The 18,269-nt window shown below is 30.0% G+C and overlaps 7 protein-coding genes across 7 annotated transcripts in view; 3 read left to right on the forward strand and 4 right to left on the reverse strand.

The window, feature by feature from the left end:
• Positions 1 to 18,269, reverse strand: part of LOC132910293 (H/ACA ribonucleoprotein complex subunit 3) — a 155,104-nt gene that overhangs the window by 113,710 nt on the left and 23,125 nt on the right. The window lies entirely within an intron of this gene.
• On the forward strand, positions 4,192 to 5,113 carry LOC132910546 (small ribosomal subunit protein uS17m). Its single transcript, XM_060966320.1, has 4 exons — positions 4,192 to 4,361; positions 4,429 to 4,545; positions 4,648 to 4,724; positions 4,796 to 5,113. Exons 1-4 carry the CDS (start codon positions 4,236 to 4,238, stop codon positions 4,968 to 4,970), a joined length of 495 nt encoding a protein of 164 aa, XP_060822303.1. The 5' UTR covers positions 4,192 to 4,235; the 3' UTR covers positions 4,971 to 5,113.
• LOC132910540 (RNA polymerase II subunit A C-terminal domain phosphatase) lies at positions 4,555 to 8,786 on the reverse strand. The gene is made up of 7 exons (XM_060966314.1): positions 8,192 to 8,786; positions 7,711 to 8,014; positions 7,305 to 7,549; positions 6,472 to 7,231; positions 6,244 to 6,411; positions 5,827 to 6,106; positions 4,555 to 5,742 (listed from the first exon to the last, which is right to left on the reverse strand). Exons 1-7 carry the CDS (start codon positions 8,416 to 8,418, stop codon positions 5,471 to 5,473), a joined length of 2,256 nt encoding a protein of 751 aa, XP_060822297.1. The 5' UTR covers positions 8,419 to 8,786; the 3' UTR covers positions 4,555 to 5,470.
• Positions 8,934 to 10,840, forward strand: LOC132910544 (centromere protein L-like). Its single transcript, XM_060966317.1, has 5 exons — positions 8,934 to 9,214; positions 9,352 to 9,560; positions 9,736 to 10,127; positions 10,280 to 10,454; positions 10,554 to 10,840. The coding sequence occupies exons 1-5, from the start codon at positions 9,070 to 9,072 to the stop codon at positions 10,644 to 10,646; spliced, it is 1,014 nt and encodes a 337-aa protein (XP_060822300.1). The 5' UTR covers positions 8,934 to 9,069; the 3' UTR covers positions 10,647 to 10,840.
• On the reverse strand, positions 10,681 to 12,622 carry LOC132910543 (snurportin-1). Its single transcript, XM_060966316.1, has 6 exons — positions 12,306 to 12,622; positions 12,029 to 12,228; positions 11,701 to 11,953; positions 11,448 to 11,636; positions 10,997 to 11,368; positions 10,681 to 10,927 (listed from the first exon to the last, which is right to left on the reverse strand). Exons 2-6 carry the CDS (start codon positions 12,199 to 12,201, stop codon positions 10,901 to 10,903), a joined length of 1,014 nt encoding a protein of 337 aa, XP_060822299.1. The 5' UTR covers positions 12,202 to 12,228; positions 12,306 to 12,622; the 3' UTR covers positions 10,681 to 10,900.
• LOC132910542 (protein Hook homolog 3) lies at positions 12,647 to 15,948 on the forward strand. The gene has a single exon (XM_060966315.1). The coding sequence runs from the start codon at positions 12,939 to 12,941 to the stop codon at positions 15,048 to 15,050; it is 2,112 nt and encodes a 703-aa protein (XP_060822298.1). The 5' UTR covers positions 12,647 to 12,938; the 3' UTR covers positions 15,051 to 15,948.
• On the reverse strand, positions 16,219 to 18,145 carry LOC132910545 (dehydrodolichyl diphosphate synthase complex subunit DHDDS). The gene is made up of 5 exons (XM_060966319.1): positions 17,418 to 18,145; positions 17,144 to 17,305; positions 16,910 to 17,058; positions 16,594 to 16,778; positions 16,219 to 16,516 (listed from the first exon to the last, which is right to left on the reverse strand). Exons 1-5 carry the CDS (start codon positions 17,576 to 17,578, stop codon positions 16,286 to 16,288), a joined length of 888 nt encoding a protein of 295 aa, XP_060822302.1. The 5' UTR covers positions 17,579 to 18,145; the 3' UTR covers positions 16,219 to 16,285.

Here is an 18,269-nt window from a genome sequence, read left to right on the forward strand (position 1 = left end):
AGATGGGGAGCGAGGCAAGAAAAAGGCAAGAGGATGGAGATCTAACGTATTTTCGTAAAATGATCACGTCGTTAAAATGCATCCATCTAGTAGCTGGCAAAATGAAAAGCGGACGTTTGAAATACTCGACCACCGCGAGTTCGACGAGTCACCTATAAGAATAAATTGCGCTCGCCCGACTCGGTTGAGCTAGGAATTTTTCACCAAGTAACATCTGCCGGCATTTGTATCCTTCGACGATACTTCGACCTTACTCCACGCGGCATAGACAAACCTTTGTAGGTCGGAAATAACCCCGGGAGGGTCTACGAGAGGACACCGACAGGAAAAGGCTAAGCGACGATATCTCCTTTCAAGGATCAGGAGTAAGATCTGAAAGAGAGTCAACGAGAAAAAGTGGAGGAAACGAATTCCTTCGGTTTTGTCGAATGGCTCTTCTTTCCTTCTACCAACATTTTCCACCTTTTACCATCTTTCGAACTCGCTGTCTTTCCCTCGTACCTGCACCATCTCTCCCGCCCTTCCTTCCTCCTGCCACAGGTCGCGAGCTACACGCGAGCGAAAATTTACTATGGAGAAGCAGAGAGGAACAGAGGAGTGTGCGGTTATTAAATCGGGACTCGACGGTGTAGCGTTTCATAAATTCGTTAGATAGTAACTTTACAACGATAATTTCGTTCGACCGAAACGGGGCCGGTTTACGACTCCTTTTCCGTCCAGCTATATCTCTGTCTTGCCCTTTCCTATCTTACCTCGCAAAATTTCTGTTCGTCTTTTAAAAATCGTTCAAGCAATGCGCAACATCGTTTGGAAGCGATTAAAAGATGCGTGTCATACGTTACTTAAAAATACCTGAACAAGATACTTGGCCTTGACATTTGAAACATACGTAAAATCTACTTTATTTAAACGTTTCTTATGAAATACTAATTTACTTTTACGCGTCATAAAAGATATAACTTAGAAAAAACGAAGCTGGCACCCCACTGGGGGTAGCCGCCCACATGCTATATTTATTTTTTTTTCTTCACCAACAAGATATAACACTTTACCAAATGTCCATAAGGACAAATTGTAAAATAACCAAAATAAAAAAAAAAAAAACTTTTACGCGTTGCGGAGGTCATATCGGTCGAGAAAGAAACGGTTTGTCCGATTTCACTTCCACGAGTCGTACACGATTCCATAAAAAACGATAAAATAGGAAAAACATTTCAGGAGCTTCTTCGGTATCTCACGAGCGTACGGTTCAAGAAGGTCGAAGGTCGCGCGAAGTTTTCCACGGTAAACGCTTGGCGGGCATTATCGGTTAAAGAAGCAGAGAGAAACCGAGTATTTCGCCCGGAACGCGTTCGCTTTATTTTGTCTCGCAATCTGCGAAATGGATAACATCGAAGACGAGTTTCCGGTCTGTACTGTACGAGCTGTGCATCAGGCTAACGTAGTCAGCCTTTCAGAAATCAATGCACCGCAATAACCGAACGATGCACTCGGCGTGCTTCGTCGCATTGAGCTCCGGCATCAAAAAGCTATTACATACAATGAAAATAGATTTCAAAGGCCAGCAACCATGTTCAGAAGACAGGCAGAAGGGGAAGAGGAAAGGCGGGACAGGAGGTGGAAAGAGACAACGGTTTATGCATGGACAAAGCTATCGGCCAGATGAACCGGAAGAGAGTGTAATGTCCCGTGACATTTTGTTTCACGTGCATCAACACCATTAAATCCTATGGAGATCGTGTACATTCTATAAAATCTCTTTATGTTCTACTGACGCTCTTCCCGGAAGGGAACCGTTCAGAGTCATCGCACGCGGAACAAGAGCCACGACGGTTACGTTGAAAGTAAAAGTACTCGATGAATTTTCTTAACTTTTGACTAACACGAAGATCGTCTAATGCAAAAAAGATTTAAATTCTAAATACAATTTCTGTTTATATATGGCATAAATAGGTTGGTAGATGCGATGATCGTAAGATGGAAGGGTGTTAAAATAAGGTAAAAATAAAGGTGTCACCATAGTTTCCGATGATTAATCTGCAGTACTATATAGATGAACAAGTTTGAAAGTGGGGCGTTAAAAACCCCTGCTTCCCTTCTCAGCGCCCATAAATCAGGGAACGATTACATGTGTAAATATACCGTTCCTCACCCTTCATCGCAGCTGCGCTTTCCGGAAAATTCACCCTTGCGGCATGTTTATGCGTGAATCTGTTCGCGTGAAAAATCATTGAATAAACATTTAGGGAGGGTATCGCTTGAGAAAATGTTAGATTTGGATATCGATATCGCTTCGAATATCTTACATCCAGAATGAACACTTTCTCTTATAACGAACACCTTTGTTATCGTATTTTTATTGAAAATCATAAAAAAAGTCCATTTGAATTCTCTCTTACGCGCTCTTAATGTGAACTGTGTATACAAATAGTGGTACATAACGAAACCAGTTTAATTTATGCATTTTGTTCGTATATGTAGCGCGCAATGTTGGGACTGATGGAATCGTCGCAAGAGGTATGCGATCATATTTATATGTAAATGCAGATACGTACACATTGGAAAAACGGGAATTGATGGAAGCAGGGGTTTGAATCAAAATTTGCAACGTGATTATACACGGTGCCGCTAAGCGTAAACGCGAACCGATGACATTGTTAATTTCATTATAAATATTCACCATCGATAAATCGAGTGCCCATTTTTGAATTGCAGACCGCGAATGTCTACTTCTGTGATAATCGCGTTATATTTCTAACTAATTTCGTCTAACACTTTTATTTTCTTTCAATACGTCAAAGTTATTTTTCATCACAAATTGTTGATTCGGAATAAAGCGAACTTACAGGAGAAAAATACATATACCGTAACAGAAGCAGCAACTACAACCGACCCATAGTTGTCCCGATTTTTTCACCGACAATGGAATTTCCTGGCTGACTGACGGCTCGGTCGCCGTCGATTCACAGAGCGATCACCCGTGAATTCCCTTGCTCCTTTATATCCCGCAATAACAACGCGACTCGCAGATGCCAGAGGCACATTACATATACATATACACAAAACGCGTAAAACAGAAGGAACGAATAAAGAATAAAAGTAATACATTTCGAAATATCTTCGATTCAAGGCCGTTTCTCCTACGATCTCTCTCTGTAGCACTTGTCTTTCGTTCATTCATCTCCCACGAATCCCTCAGTGATATCTACTGATGTTTCTTCTAACCAATTGTCCATAGCCTGTAGCAACGATCTGATTGCAAATGCTTGTACAAAGGACGATGTCTCCTTTCGAGTCAGCCTCTTTTTCTGTCTCGCCAGGTTTTGTTCGTTCTTCGTGTGATTTTCCTTGCCACGATCTTGACAAATAGATCCTTCATCTCTCAGCCACAATAGGACAAAAAGTAACATGAGATCGAGACTAAAATTATATAGATCGTGATTACAACAGTAAAAGTTATACGTTCTACGAGTGCAATCGTTAAATTTCGTAAGACAAGAATATAAAGAAGCGAACGAATAAATAATGCGATGAAATGAAATGCAACACGTTTACTTTCTTACTAACTCTTCCCTCGTTCGAACTATGTATATTCAGTATCTGCGATGTTATTAATTAAGGAAGCACGTAATTGAGTGCCCCATTATCGAAAACTAGAGTTGCGCTGTTAGTAGTTGGAAATTAATTATTATTAAAGCCCATGGATCCCTGGAGTATTCTTGGATGCGAACGTTGATGATAGTGAATCTGTCTGGTACTCAAGATGTACGTATAAATACTATATGTACACTTTTCTCTCTATGAAAAATTATATAAATAATGTAATATCACTGACTATTATTCTTCAAAATATACATATGCGTAATTTGCATAATTCTACAAATTTATGACAATTTAAAAAATCATTAATGAAATAAAAACTATTCTATTAGATATTGCTAGAGTATATTCTTATCCAAATTATAAGGTTGAAAAAATGCAGCTATACATAATACTTTTCAAAAATGACAAATGGAAAAGGTATATATATATAAATCTAAACTTATTTATTAGGATACATATAGTGATTAATAAAGTAATTAATCTAGAGTGCTATTACAGTAAATGTCATAAAATAAATTATGCTACAAATTATTCTTCCGGTATCATACCTACTACATATACAATATAGTATATCAAGTGTATATACATATGTGTGTTTAGATATAAATATCTTAGTAGTAACTAACATAGTCATGGCAGGGAATATCGTAAAAAAGCAAGGATTAACTTATTTATTGGGTGTATGTGTACCTTGTGCTAAACAAAATGCTGCTAAAATACGAATAAAACAAGCAGACTTCGATGCACATCTGTTAATGGTACGTAAATTCAACGTATTCTCGTAAGTGTTTAATTGAGGTTATGTTTTCAATTATCGCATTTCAGTATTTTAACAAATATGAATTTGTTTATGCCGATGATCCCGAAAAGCGCTGTAAGACAGGTGATACAGTTTTAATACAAAATTTACCAAAAAAATTAACTCGCCTTATCACTCATAAAGTATGTATATCATAAAAAGTGGAGTCTCTATATTTTATTTATATTTTATTACAACTTCTTAATATAACTTTCATGCTTCTAATTTACATTTGATGATTATAGGTTGTTGATATCATTTATCCACTAGGTGATATTACAGATCCTATTACTGGTAAAAAGATCGTTGCAGGAAAATATAGGTATATTATTCTTCTTTTGAAAATATTTACCATTCATTCGAAATTAAAACTTTATATTTATTTTAAATTAGGGAAAATATTGAAAAGGATGCTAAACTTTATGGAAATTTAGAATCTATGTATAAATATGAAAAAGCACCAAAGAGAGGAGTCACAGAAGGCAAACGAGATTTTACAGACAAGGAAACTTATATGAAATATAGCGATGATCCAAAAGATTATGACCCATATGCAGTGAATCCATAATAACTCGTACATACAACATACAAACATATTGTAGACAGAAATTAATAAATAATTATTTTGAAAAAAAATTAACAGTGTATCTCAAATTAAGTTATAACTTTCAAAAAAAGTAAACAAAATATATTCGATTCGTTTGATACTTATCTTTTGACATTTTTTTAATATAAACGAATCATTTTATATATCCGCTATTTACATATATTAGTTACAGTTTCCTTTAAAAATTAGAAAATAATTATTAAAATTACAATTTATTAAAAACGTAATTTTAATTTTAGATTCAATTATTAAATACAGTATGATTTTTTTGTATTTCTCCTTGCTAAATTTATACATCATTTTAAATTTGTTATAACATTGCCTCAAACTACTTGAATCAAAATTCTGCAAACATGTCAATTTAAATATTATCAATGATTATTAAAATTCTCCAATTAAAAATTGAAAAATAATAATCATAGCTGATTCATAAAAGTAAAACAAGCAATTTTTATAATGAATCATTCAGAAAGAAATTCCCTTTCAAGTGCAGCTCCCATTTCATTCCATTCTCGTTCATCTTCATTATCCATTATTTCCAGATCATCGATTGAATCTTGAGAATTATCACCTAAATCTAAGTCATCAGGTAAACATTCTCCTCTTCTAAAACGCGTTACAGGGTCATCATCGTCATTGTTCAAAGTATCATCTTTGTCACTTAAACTATTATCATCTGAACTTTCATTACAAAGCTTCTTTTTCTTTCTTATTGGTTCATTTGTATTACTTCCTATTAGTAAAACTTGATATTAGTTACTAGACATTAGTAAAAATATTATCTAATAGTAAAATAAACTATACATATTACACATACGATCGTGATTTATAGAGTCATCAGAATCTGAATCCTTATAACAAAATTTTTTATCACATTCTTCTTCATCATCTACATTCTCTGTATCAAAGACAGGTGCATCTAATTCTTGATCATCCATATCTTCTTCAACTTCTTTATCCATAATTTCTATTTCCTCTGGTGTGAATGACATTAATGGATTAATACTATCAGCAAAACTGTTTTCTATATTTTTTTCTGGTTCTTCTATACGTTCAGGACTACTGCAATGTGGAGGCGGTATTCTAGAAGCACGTGCCTGAAAATACATAATTGATCATCACATGTATATCACTATTATATGTAGAATAATTGGAAATAATTTTATTATTTATTATTTTTTCTGTTTCTATCAAAGCTCTCGCTTCAAACTCATCATTTTTATAGTACCTATACCTTTGTAGTAAGTGGAAATAAACGCTCATCAACATGTTCCCAGCGTTCTGCACAAGTCCAAAGCCAATCTGGGTTTACAATTTTTATATTTCGATTCTTTTTTGCTGCATTAGCCTTTGCAGTTCCAGGTCTAATAGCTACCAAGTGAGTGGTTTTGTCTGACAGATCCTACAATATAACGAATTATTAAAATAAAGATAATAGCATGAGAAAAAATTAACGTATTACCTGTGCCACTTCTGCTCCAAATGCTCTGGCGACTTTATAAGCTCGACTTTGATGAAGTTTTTGATGAGTAGGTATTAATCCACTAAAAGTTAAGTATACTCCTTTTAATACTTGAGCCCGCACTCGTGGAATAATGTCCCTTAATGACTTCCGTCCACCTTCTTTTTCTATAGTAGCATAAAATTCAGTATGAATCCTACGAAGAATATCTTCAAGATATAATAAATAATCATCGTCATCTTCATCTATAATATTATTTTCATCAGGATTCTTATTTACAGTTTTTATATCTTGTACTGATTCAGATAGTGTTAAATTTTCTTTCGACTCCTCTGATGCTTTATTCTCATCTTTATTTTCATTATTGGAATCAAGATTTAAATCAGTGTCGCTCTTGGTATTATCTTTGGCACTTTTATCATTCTTTTCTATAAATTCGTGTTCATTTTCTTTATCTTCGATTGTTTCCTCAATTTCCTTTCTTTGATTATTATCAATCACATTCCCTTCATCCGACAATACAGATGCACCATTTTTATCTGATACACTTAGATTGTCATCAATACAAAGCTCATTTGTATTTTGCAATTCAGGTAAAACAGATACATCACTTTTTTCTAGTCCTGGTGGTGCATGTATGTCACCAGTATGACGAAAGAAGTGATAAGGCTTAACTTGAACTAAATTCCCACATCCTTGCCATACGTCTTCTCTATCATCTATAATGCATACCAGATCATCTCCACAAGGAAATAAAGCCCTGTAGCAAGATAGTTAATAAGGTATCTATTTATTTTGATAAGATGTCTAAATTACAAATTTTATGACCATACTTAAGATTAGCTGTTTTTGATGCAGGGTCAAAACATTCATCCCTTGAAAGTATTCTATGAGAAAATAAAGTTCCATCTTTATCCAATAGCGCTGCTACAGTATGTGCATAGTTTCTTGCTCCAAATGTACATATATGTAATTCATATAAACGACTCATTTCAGAAAGAAAGTGTTTGGTATTAGGTCGTAAGCGAGTGTGATACCATGGGGAATTTGGCCCGTAAAGTTGATAATGATAAACATCCTGAGAAAGGTATGTTAATGATGTTAATCTTACTCTTATTATTATTATTATTATTATTACATGTATAATAATCTCTCTCTCTCTCTCTCTCTCTCTCTCTCTCTCTCTCTCTTTTCTCTCTACATATATAATATATGCACCTATGTATATAATATCTGTACCTTTATATTAGAGGGAATATTATCATTTGTTGTATGAACAATTGTTTGATCAAGATCCACAAGTAATGCTAACTTGCGATCATTCAAAAGACGTTGCTCATCTTCCTTTCCAATTTTTTTAGCCAATTCTGGACATACTTTCAGTTCTGGCACACTATGTACCATTGGTACACTAGCTTGTGATATTTTTGTACTTTCATTTTCTTTACCAATCCTTTCAACTCTTAAATCCACGCCACATTCTGCACACAAGTCTTTCATTACGGTGGGATGTCTACATCCTTCTAATGTCATTACTACTTGCCTATAATATTAGTCATTTATGTAAATTTGAAGATAAAAACGTATAGAAATAATCTTAGAAAGAAGTTATTTTCTTAATTAACATCATTTTACATAATAAAAAGTTATATATAATAAATTTTATTTTTGCAATACATTAAGCACTAAGAAATCTTATAAGGTTAAGGATATTATTTACCCAGGTTGAACAACATCCCCTTCTTTCGCTAAAATTTTTGTAACACGACCGAGTCGCGTGGCCCGAAATTTCTTCTCAGGACCTTTACTATCTTCTGTTCCTGGAATAACATTCTGATACAAAAACAGCACTCTACCCGCTGAAACCATAGTATCCATCCGAACTCTCCATTTTAATAATTTTCCTGATTGTCCACCAAACGGAAACGTTATCTCTATTGTCCCCATAACTTTTAAATAACTAACATTCAGATGTTAAAATGTTATCTTCAATTGAAAGAAATTAAGTAGTAAATATCGTTAAACTCTTAATGTTTTTGCGCGGGAGATGATATAAACACACACTGATATTCAATTTTCCAACACTAATAAAAATCCACATATACATGTATTTTGTTACACGCACAGGAAGATCAAAGATACTTCATCTTTATTATTCGTTAGCATATTTTGTAATTTATATAGATAAAAGTCACTTACTCTTCTAATAGTTTTATAATTATTATTAATAATTAATGGATTTCAGTATGAGAAAACAAATAATGCGTATACAGTAATGAATCACATGAACGTTATATTACATAACATTAGATAAACAATTTACCATATTAAAAAAGATTCGACACACATTTAAACACTTGTAATATTATATAGCATTATCATACCATAAAAATAATTAAATGTGTACTTAGTTATTTTAACTGTAATGATTAATGTAAAATTCCCCTAGTACATATAAATATTACTATATTCATGTTATAATGTTTTCTATACGATTTTGATCCACAATTGAAACTTTCAAACAATTGTCAACTTATAAACAGTATAGAACTTTTAATCAAAATTTAATTTAATACTCTATTGTTCAGTCCTTGTAAAATGGAAGATAACATAGAAAACATATTGCCAAGTACTAGTAATACTATTCACACAATATGTTCCCTTCGAACGAGAGGAAGACAACAATTTAGTTTGTGTGCTAGTTCTGCTCCAGTAGAAGAAATTGAAGCTTTTAACTTAGAAGGTGTATTAGTTATAATTTTTATTTAATCTAGTATTTAATAATAATATGTATGTGAATAATTTTTACATATAAGTGTTTTGAAACTGTTTAAATTGTAATAATATCTAAAACTCATGTTTATACTTCATATTTTATAGAATTATTATATAAAACGTGGACTATTTTTGGAGTTTCAACTTTATTTAATTTTCATCAAGATGAAGTACATTTGAAACAATATGCAAAACGATTAAGAGAAGAAGTTGCAAATAATTTATCACAAGAAGATGTTACATATGATGCAGAATTTTGTGTTATGAAAGACATAACACAAAGACCTAGTCCATTGGATCCACCACCAATAAAGGTAGTATCAACAAATAAAATATGTTTAAAAAATGAGAAGTATATCATTTATTTACAAAACTTCCATATTAAGAATTATTGATAGTTTTTAAAATTTCTCATTTTTTATTCAAAATAGATATAAAAAGTGATCACATCCTTCATGATTATAAATGTAATAAAAATGATAATTACAGATTGAAGTTTATTCTGAAAATAGTAATAATCAACCAAATTCAAAGAAATGTATTTATAAAGGAGTATTTTTATCATGGAGAACTACTAAAAATAAATTAAACGCTTTTAATTCTTTGAGATTACCTCTTTTATTATGTCGTGGTACACCAAGTGCTATAAGAACTGTTCATAATGTGTTAAGTCGTATGTTTGATTGCATGATTATTGCATTACCTGCACATGAGGATGATTTAATATGGCTTATTCCAATTATAATTACTCCAGCAGATAAAGAGGAACAAACAAAACACACAGATGAAATTTGTATGGAATATAAAATACCAGAACTAGAAAATACAGATACAATTACAATAAAGTTTCTAGTTTTGGATTTAATAAAAATATTAACAGTGTATGTGTTTGTAACACCTAAAAAATAGTAAATATTTACCACTGTATTTCTGTATTTGTATATTATAATTTATGATTATCCAAAACACTATTATACAATATGTATAAAAATAAAAAAGTATGCTTTTTATATCTATATTAATTTTGTTTTAGAATTGTAAAGGATCAAAATGATGAAGCAAATGTTGAAATTGCCTTTAATTTAGAACATATAGAAAAATTTCGTGAGGTCTTATACTCTCAAATGTTAGAACTTGCTGGTTTACAATTAGGATTGTGTACATTACATAAAATTATTCTTCCTACAGTTACGATAATGGAAAACAGGGTAAATAAATAGTTATTATCTATATTGTGTAATTTTTATAAATATATATTTGTATTCATATTTTCTTATTTATAAGATACCCCTTTCGTTTATTTTCAGATGAAAGTAATGAACGCAGATACCATGAATCGCGTTTTGTTATATTTAAATGAAAAAGCCCTTGATACATTTCACACATTAAATCTTGAGTAACATAGTTTAACAATATTTGTAACAATAAGCAGTCTTTATATATTGTATATATTTATTTCGTATTTGGTATAATTTTTTCAAATATCACAGATTGTATAAAACATTATTGTTTGATTTCGAATACTATTATCAATTAATTTGTATAGCACGTAAATTATATGTGTAAAATATAGTACTATTAACATTTTCAATAAGTCGATTATATGTCACTTCATTTTTTGAGTTCGTTCATATAAAAAAGATAAAATAAAGTTCTAGGAATTCTCATCTACAATATCCATCTACAAACAAAAATGAATAAATAATTTAGTTCTTTAATTAATATTCACTTTAAAAGTAGATGAACTTACTTGGCTTTCTGATTCTACCTTCTTTTTTTTAGCTCTATTATTAAGAATATAATGTACAAAATCTATATATCCATCAGGTTGTTCATCAAGTGGTGGTGGTACTGAAATACCAAGTATTTCAGGTAACATGAAAGTTTTTGACCATGTTACAAGTGGGGTACGACCTTTAGTATATTGTCCATCTTTATGGTAAAATAATAAACCATCTAAAGGATATAAATTCGAAAGATTTGCTAATGCTAAACTTATATCAGTATCACAACTGATATTTGGTAAAGGTAATATAGGAAAACTATTTCTATATGTATCTCTTTTGTATAATTCTTCGGTTTCTTGTAACTTTGATCTCAACCAAAAGAACCTAAATTCAGTCTGAAACAAAAATTAAAAATTATTATAATGTATATAAAATGTAACTAGTATTATTGCATTTGGAAGTAAAAATTCTTACATCACAATTTATTAAAGACTGATTGGACCATGCAAGTACATCTAAGGTATAATATACTTTTTGTTGTTTTATCCATAAACAATCAAGAATGGTACAGCTACCTCTATATTCAGATGGATTACCACCAGGAAGTGCTGAATGGAATTTACCAAGGTTATAACCGTGTCTGTTATATACTTTAGTTATACCCTACAAAATATAAGATATATAATAAACTATAAAAAATGTTCTCACTTCTTTCTTTCTAACATACTTTACGTGCAACTAATAAAGTTCGTTTTCCTTGAGGACATGGTACTAAAATCCACTTTCCTACAAGATCTTGAGGTACTTCCAACATCCATTCAGACATCATTAATTGATTTGCATAATTTTTATTTCGTTTCGAGTAGTAATATCCCTTTTTATCAATTTTTTGAATTTCCATTTCTTCCTCATGTTCATCTTCAGAATTAAATGCTTCTTCTAGTATTCCTCTTCCAATATTAAATGCAGTGTCTCTACATCTAATAATGCACATTATTACTTATATGTTCATAGGACTCTTTTATAAAAATAATAGCCACATATAAAAAACATACTTTTTTTGAAATTGTAGTAGCCGTCGACGTCTTATTTCTTGAAAAGTATCAATGTTATCCACATCCAAATTGTAATTATCTTTTTTAACAGGCTTTTTATAAAATACAGCACGTATATTTTCATTTTCTTTTTCGTGCATATTTGTTAACTTATCTTTCATCTCAGTTGCCATAATTGTATTAATAATTACAATATGAAACTAAATTGTCCAAGAAAATAAGATGTTATACATAATTATTATTAAGAAATTTTGTTTAATATAAAATTTCCACAAACCTTTACACAATATTTCTATAACAGATTCAAATAATTTAATAAAAATTGATCTTATACATCTTGTTTTTTACAAAAATACATGTATATATACTAATATATAATGCATTTTTAAGCACTCAAATAACTTTCATTCACTATTATATCAATAGATGTTAATTTTCTTGATGTATGTTTCAAGGTTTCAATCTTTTATTAATGTATCATGAAATATTCAATGAATAGATTCTTCTGTGTTATATGATTGGTAGTACAACTGTTACCAACATTTTCTCAAAAATAAAATGTGGTTTCCTTAAGTTTACAACAAAACTAACTAAAAACAAAAATATTTCAAGATAGCCTAGTACTTCTACTTCTTTTTCGTAAAGGAATGTCAAAATAACGTCAAAATAACGTTTTGGTACAATTTATAAAACTTTTTTGTTGAAAATAAATTAATACACGATACCAATAAATGATGCAGAAATGGTCAAAGTACTCTTAGCCTCTACATTAATTACTCAAGAGGTAAATAATAAGTTTTTAAGCTGAGAACTTACAAGGATTGACGTCTGTCATAAAACTGTCATATATGACAGAGCTTGTATAGGTATTTTTACGATTTAATCGATACGTTCGTAAGTAGATACAACAATGGATGATCAGCAATTAAATAATTTAATTAAATGGTTAGATACATTTGATCTTCAAGCTCCTCATTCCACAGCAGAAGATATAAGTGATGGTGTTGCTTTAGCAGATGTCTTAGCTCAAATTGCTCCCGAGTGGTTTACTGCTGCTTGGAGAGCGAAAATTAAAACAGATGTTAGTTCTAACTGGCGATTAAAAGTTAGTAATCTTAAAAAAATTGTTGAGGCTATAATGGAATATTATATAGAATGTTTAAATCAACAGTTATCAGGTTACATTAAACCCGATGCAACTAAAATTGGAGAACACTGTGATAACTATGAACTGCACCGTTTATTACAGTTAATTCTTGGTTGTGCAGTTAACTGCGATCAGAAACAACAATATATAACAAGAATTATGGGAATGGAAGAGACTGTTCAACAAGCAATTATGCAGAGCATTCAAGAATTAGAAAGTAATATGCATGGACCAAGATTAAGTTTAGGTACTAGCCTTAATTTTGAATCTTTGGATGTAGCTGATGGTACTCAGCAAAGATTATTAGCAGAACTTCAAGTAACTGTTGATATGAAAGAACAATTAGCACAAAAATGTCATGAACTTGATCAACAACTTTCGCTTTTACAAGAAGAAAAAGCAGCATTAGTGACAGAAAATAAAAAGCTTCAAGAAAGATTGGATGAATTTGAAAATCCAGAGGAGTCTGGTTCTATCTTGAGATATTCTGGTCTTAGAAAACAAGTAGAAGCATTGAAAGATGAATTATTTAAAGTAGAAACATCTAGAGATGATTATAGACTAAAGGTAGAGCTATTAGAAAAGGAAGTATTAGAATTACAATCTAGGCAAGAAGATTTACAAAAAGCAGCTGATGAGGCTAATCACCTGAAAGATGAGATAGATGCATTAAGAGAAACTGCAGACAAAGTAGCAAAGTATGAACAGACAATAGAATCATACAAAAAGAAAATGGAAGATTTGAGTGATTTAAAAAGACAAGTTAAAATGTTAGAAGATAAGAATTTGGAGTATCTACAATCCAAAATAGATTACAAAGAAGAATCAAAACGGACTACAATGCTCCGTAATCATTTAGAACTTTGTAAACAACAACTTGCTGAAGCACATCATAAATTGGATGAACAAACAAATAAATGTGATAAACTTGAGTTTGAAGGGAAAAAAATGGAAGCAAAATTAAGCACTTTACAAAGAGAAAGAGATAGATTAATTGTAGAAAGAGATGCTTTAAAAGAAACAAATGAGGAATTGAAATGCACACAATTGCAAGCAGCAGAAAATATAGCAAAACCTACTACTGACAGTACTGTTGCAAATACGGAAATGATTCCTCTTGAAATTAAAGAAAAACTAGTTTGTTTACAACTTGAAAATAAAATGTTGAAACTTAAACAGAAAGGAAATGAGGATAAATTACCAACAGTTCAAGCACTATTAGAAGATTCAGAGGAAAGATTGAATATACTTAGAGGTAAAAATCGCAAAGCTAATCAAAGAATAATTGAATTAGAAAATAGATTGGAAGAAGCATTAGGCAGTCAATCAAGCGGAGACAATAAAACTGATATCAATTTGGGACAAAAGATAACACAGCTACAAGACGAACTAGGAAAAATACAAGCAGAAAAGGAACGTTTAATTTTACAAGTCGAAGAACGGGAAAATGCATTACAAGCTCAAAAGCAGAAAGCTTTTGCACTACAGGAAAAGTTAACACGCAGAGAGTATGAAAATGCTGCACTAGAGGAGCGTTACAAAAAATATGTCGAAAAAGCAAAAAGTGTAATAAAAAGTTTAGATCCTAAACAAAACAATTCGTCTCCTAATGAGGTAGCTGTTTTGAGGAATCAAATTTTAGAGCAACGTAAAATTATGGAGGATATGGAACGTTCTTTGAAAGAATCTAAATTAATTAAAGAAATGGAAGAAAAGTTAATGATATCTGCATTTTATCGCTTAGGTTTAACTTGTCATAGAGAAGCAATTGATCATCGGCTTGCAGCCTTAAGTTCAACAAGTCAGGGTCAATCTTTCTTAGCAAGGCAAAGACAACCGTCTGCTAGACGGCATCCGCCGTATAACTCTAAATAACAACTAACAAAAAATTATTTATATTCGCTGATTTTATTTTAATTAATGTTTAAATGACACTAGCAGTTGATCAATGGCTTGCAGCCTTAAGTACAGCAAGTCAGGGACAACCTTTTTTAGCAAGGCAAAGACAACCGTCTGCTAGACGGCATCCACATTATAACTCTGAATAACTACTAACAAAAAATTATTTATATTCAATAATTTTATTTTAATTAATGTTTAAATGGAACTATATAAACAAAATAGTTGAAATTTTATCAGGTTCAGCATTATATTATTTTACTATATTATCAAGTTTTATTTAACCAATATATATTTTATTATTTTCTTGATCATTAATAAAATATTTATTTGAAATAAATTTAAAATGTTTTAATCTTTATAAATATATTATACATTCATGAACATACAACTTATTGTATATATTGTATATTACTTATCTTTATGCTGTTAAAACGTGATTATCGAACATAATATGCTTACAGACTATATGAACCTCGAAATGCAATAATGTAACTTTGTATGTTTCTATTTCAGAAGAATTATACTAATACTGTGCCTGGTCATATTTATGTGATACATTATATTTATTTAGTAAATGTATGCTTTATAATCTTTCTAACAGACTGAAGCTCTTAATTCCGAATATTTTAAAGTATAAAAATGTCTTATTAACGAAATCATATACAATGTATGGAAATAATATATTTAAAAAGAATGGGGAAACTACTAAAATTAAGCCAAATATTTAATATACTGCAGCAGACTTGGTATACAAGATATTTAAAAAAAATATCTTAAATACGAATTTTATAAATATATATACAGTATAAATATATACAAATTTGTAAAACAACAGAATGAAATAAAAGAATGAATTTATGTATATGCATAACATTTCTATTTTTGTCTGATATTTTTTATCATTATGTACATTATATTTATTTTTAAAAGAAATTTACTCGATATGAAAAAATATACATATATTATTATATACATATATTAATACATTTTTCTATATACAAGAATAGAAGAAGACCTATAGATTTTCAATACTTACACGTATTTGAATAGTATTACAGCATTTAAAAAGAAATGTACAAAAATATTTTTGAAGTATATACATAAATGTAAATTTCTAAAAAAAAGTATGTTTACATAGATGTATAATGTTATATAAACTTTAATGATCATAATCAATCTTAATCATATTTGTTTTTTCAATACATATATTAAATGTTTGACAAATATATTCTTTCAAGTGTTATTTGTCTTTTATGATGTAATTTGTCTATGTATGTTGATTGTCTACTATTTTGTATTATTTGCTTCATATTTTGCATTTTTATTACTTTTTGTATATCAGAATAACATCTTTGATAATAAAATATTGCATTGAGAAATTCCCACAGATTAAATTCTGGCCATAAAACAGTGGTAAAATAAATGCATGTATTTGATATCTGAAATTTATTAAATAACAATGTATTTAGAAAAGGGAAAGAAAAACAAAGAATTATCCTATAATCTTTAAACTTACCTGCCACATAAGAAAGTCACTAAATCTAACTTCTCCAGAAGTACGAATTAATAAATCTGGATTTGGTGAATAATTAGTATATAAACAGTTGGAAATCAAATTTTCATCAATATCTTCAGAAAGAATATCGCCATTTTGAACTCCTTCGATTACATCTTTAATAGCATGTGTAATTTCATCTCTTGCTAAAATATTATATATGGAAGAAGGTAGAAAAATATAAAAGTTAATAATATTTATATTACATTATATAATTGAGTGTAGCAAAAATAATGTTTGATATTTTAATGTATAAAGGTTTTTTAAATACACTTACACGTATAAGCAAATGCAATATTGAGAAATCCTTTATTATGTTCTTTAGTAAGAATCATAGTTTCTGCTATCAATTCTTGTATATTTTGAGGTAATAGCGACAAATTACCAATTATACGGACACATAATCCATGTTTTCGTATTTTATCCCTATATTCAAATATTTGTTACATGGTATTATATTTACACAAATATTAAATAAACTGTTTTATAGATAAAACATGTTTCAACATACTTTTCATCCAATAATCTCTGGAATTTTTGTTCTGCAAGATTTAAAAGTCCATTTACTTCCTCTCGTTTCCTTTTAAAATTTTCAATACTAAATGCATAAAATGTTACTTCTTGTATACCAAGATCTGTACACCATTGTAAAGTTTCAGCAAACTTATCAAATCTTAAAAATTATAATTTGCATTTAATATACAACATACATAAAATACATAAAATAGACAAAAATAGAACATGAAAGCTACATTTACATGCAATATTTTTTTACTAGTACACACCCTTTTGTATGTCCTTCTATTTTTTCTATTCCATTTTTACTTGCATAGCGTCTATTACCATCCATTATAAATGCTACATGTTTAGGAATATGCCCAGTTCTTAAAATTCTTATAGCCAAACGTTGAAACCAATTTAGAGTATTGTCTCTTATCCATGACATTGTTCACAGTTTCAAGTACAATATTTAAAGTCCTAACCAAATTATTTTCCAATAGTAATAAATAAGATATGTTAAAAAGAGATTTCTCTATATAAAAGTTGATAAATATTATACATATTTAAATTATATAATTTTAATATTTACATATAATTTAAACTAATTTTACATGTTTAGCCATTTTTTAAATCTTTAATATATGTTGTCATAATATCTCATAAATCGAATGATGTGTATGATTTAATATAAATTTGTAACTGTGTAATTTTTAATAATAATAGTGTTAAATAATACTTAACAATATGTCATGTTTTATGAAAAAATAATACTAAAATCATCATTCTATTGACACGTCGACATTTAACCGTATTAGAATTTTGGAACACATTTATCGTCTTCAAAAATTATAACAATTTGTTACATAATATTCTTTATTTTTGTAGGATATATATCAATATAATAGTTCACATCCATTAGCATTTTTTCGAGAATTCTAAAAACTTTCGAAAAATTACATACGTGGTATTGCATACATACATACACATATATTCACATACATTACACAAATGTGTATATACATATCGTTACACATCGATATTTCGAGTTTATTCGAGTTACCTAGCATCCATCTTGAAGTTTTAGCTTTTGTGAAAAAATGCACATTATGTTTTTATTCCTCTTAAATATATGTAAG

This window comes from Bombus pascuorum, chromosome 9 (assembly GCF_905332965.1).
Source record: "Bombus pascuorum chromosome 9, iyBomPasc1.1, whole genome shotgun sequence".
NCBI lineage: Eukaryota > Metazoa > Arthropoda > Insecta > Hymenoptera > Apidae > Bombus > Bombus pascuorum.

Coding starts and splice junctions, on each gene's coding strand:
- LOC132910545 (XM_060966319.1), bottom strand. CDS start 17,578: ATGTCATGGATAAGAGACAATACTCTAAATTGGTTTCAACGTTTGGCT. Junction 17,306..17,417: donor ATAGAAGGACATACAAAAGG/GTGTGTACTAGT, acceptor ATAATTTTTAAG/ATTTGATAAGTTTGCTGAAA. Junction 16,779..16,909: donor TATTGCATTTGCTTATACGT/GTAAGTGTATTT, acceptor ATAATATTTTAG/CAAGAGATGAAATTACACAT.
- LOC132910542 (XM_060966315.1), top strand. CDS start 12,939: ATGGATGATCAGCAATTAAATAATTTAATTAAATGGTTAGATACATTT.
- LOC132910540 (XM_060966314.1), bottom strand. CDS start 8,418: ATGGGGACAATAGAGATAACGTTTCCGTTTGGTGGACAATCAGGAAAA. Junction 8,015..8,191: donor GGGGATGTTGTTCAACCTGG/GTAAATAATATC, acceptor CTAATATTATAG/GCAAGTAGTAATGACATTAG. Junction 5,743..5,826: donor TGACTCTATAAATCACGATC/GTATGTGTAATA, acceptor TTTTACTAATAG/GAAGTAATACAAATGAACCA.
- LOC132910543 (XM_060966316.1), bottom strand. CDS start 12,201: ATGGCAACTGAGATGAAAGATAAGTTAACAAATATGCACGAAAAAGAA. Junction 11,637..11,700: donor CTTTATTAGTTGCACGTAAA/GTATGTTAGAAA, acceptor TATATTTTGTAG/GGTATAACTAAAGTATATAA. Junction 10,928..10,996: donor AGGTAGAATCAGAAAGCCAA/GTAAGTTCATCT, acceptor TTTTGTTTGTAG/ATGGATATTGTAGATGAGAA.
- LOC132910546 (XM_060966320.1), top strand. CDS start 4,236: ATGGCAGGGAATATCGTAAAAAAGCAAGGATTAACTTATTTATTGGGT. Junction 4,546..4,647: donor CTCGCCTTATCACTCATAAA/GTATGTATATCA, acceptor TGATGATTATAG/GTTGTTGATATCATTTATCC. Junction 4,725..4,795: donor ATCGTTGCAGGAAAATATAG/GTATATTATTCT, acceptor ATTTTAAATTAG/GGAAAATATTGAAAAGGATG.
- LOC132910544 (XM_060966317.1), top strand. CDS start 9,070: ATGGAAGATAACATAGAAAACATATTGCCAAGTACTAGTAATACTATT. Junction 9,215..9,351: donor TGAAGCTTTTAACTTAGAAG/GTGTATTAGTTA, acceptor CATATTTTATAG/AATTATTATATAAAACGTGG. Junction 10,128..10,279: donor TTAATAAAAATATTAACAGT/GTATGTGTTTGT, acceptor ATTTTGTTTTAG/AATTGTAAAGGATCAAAATG.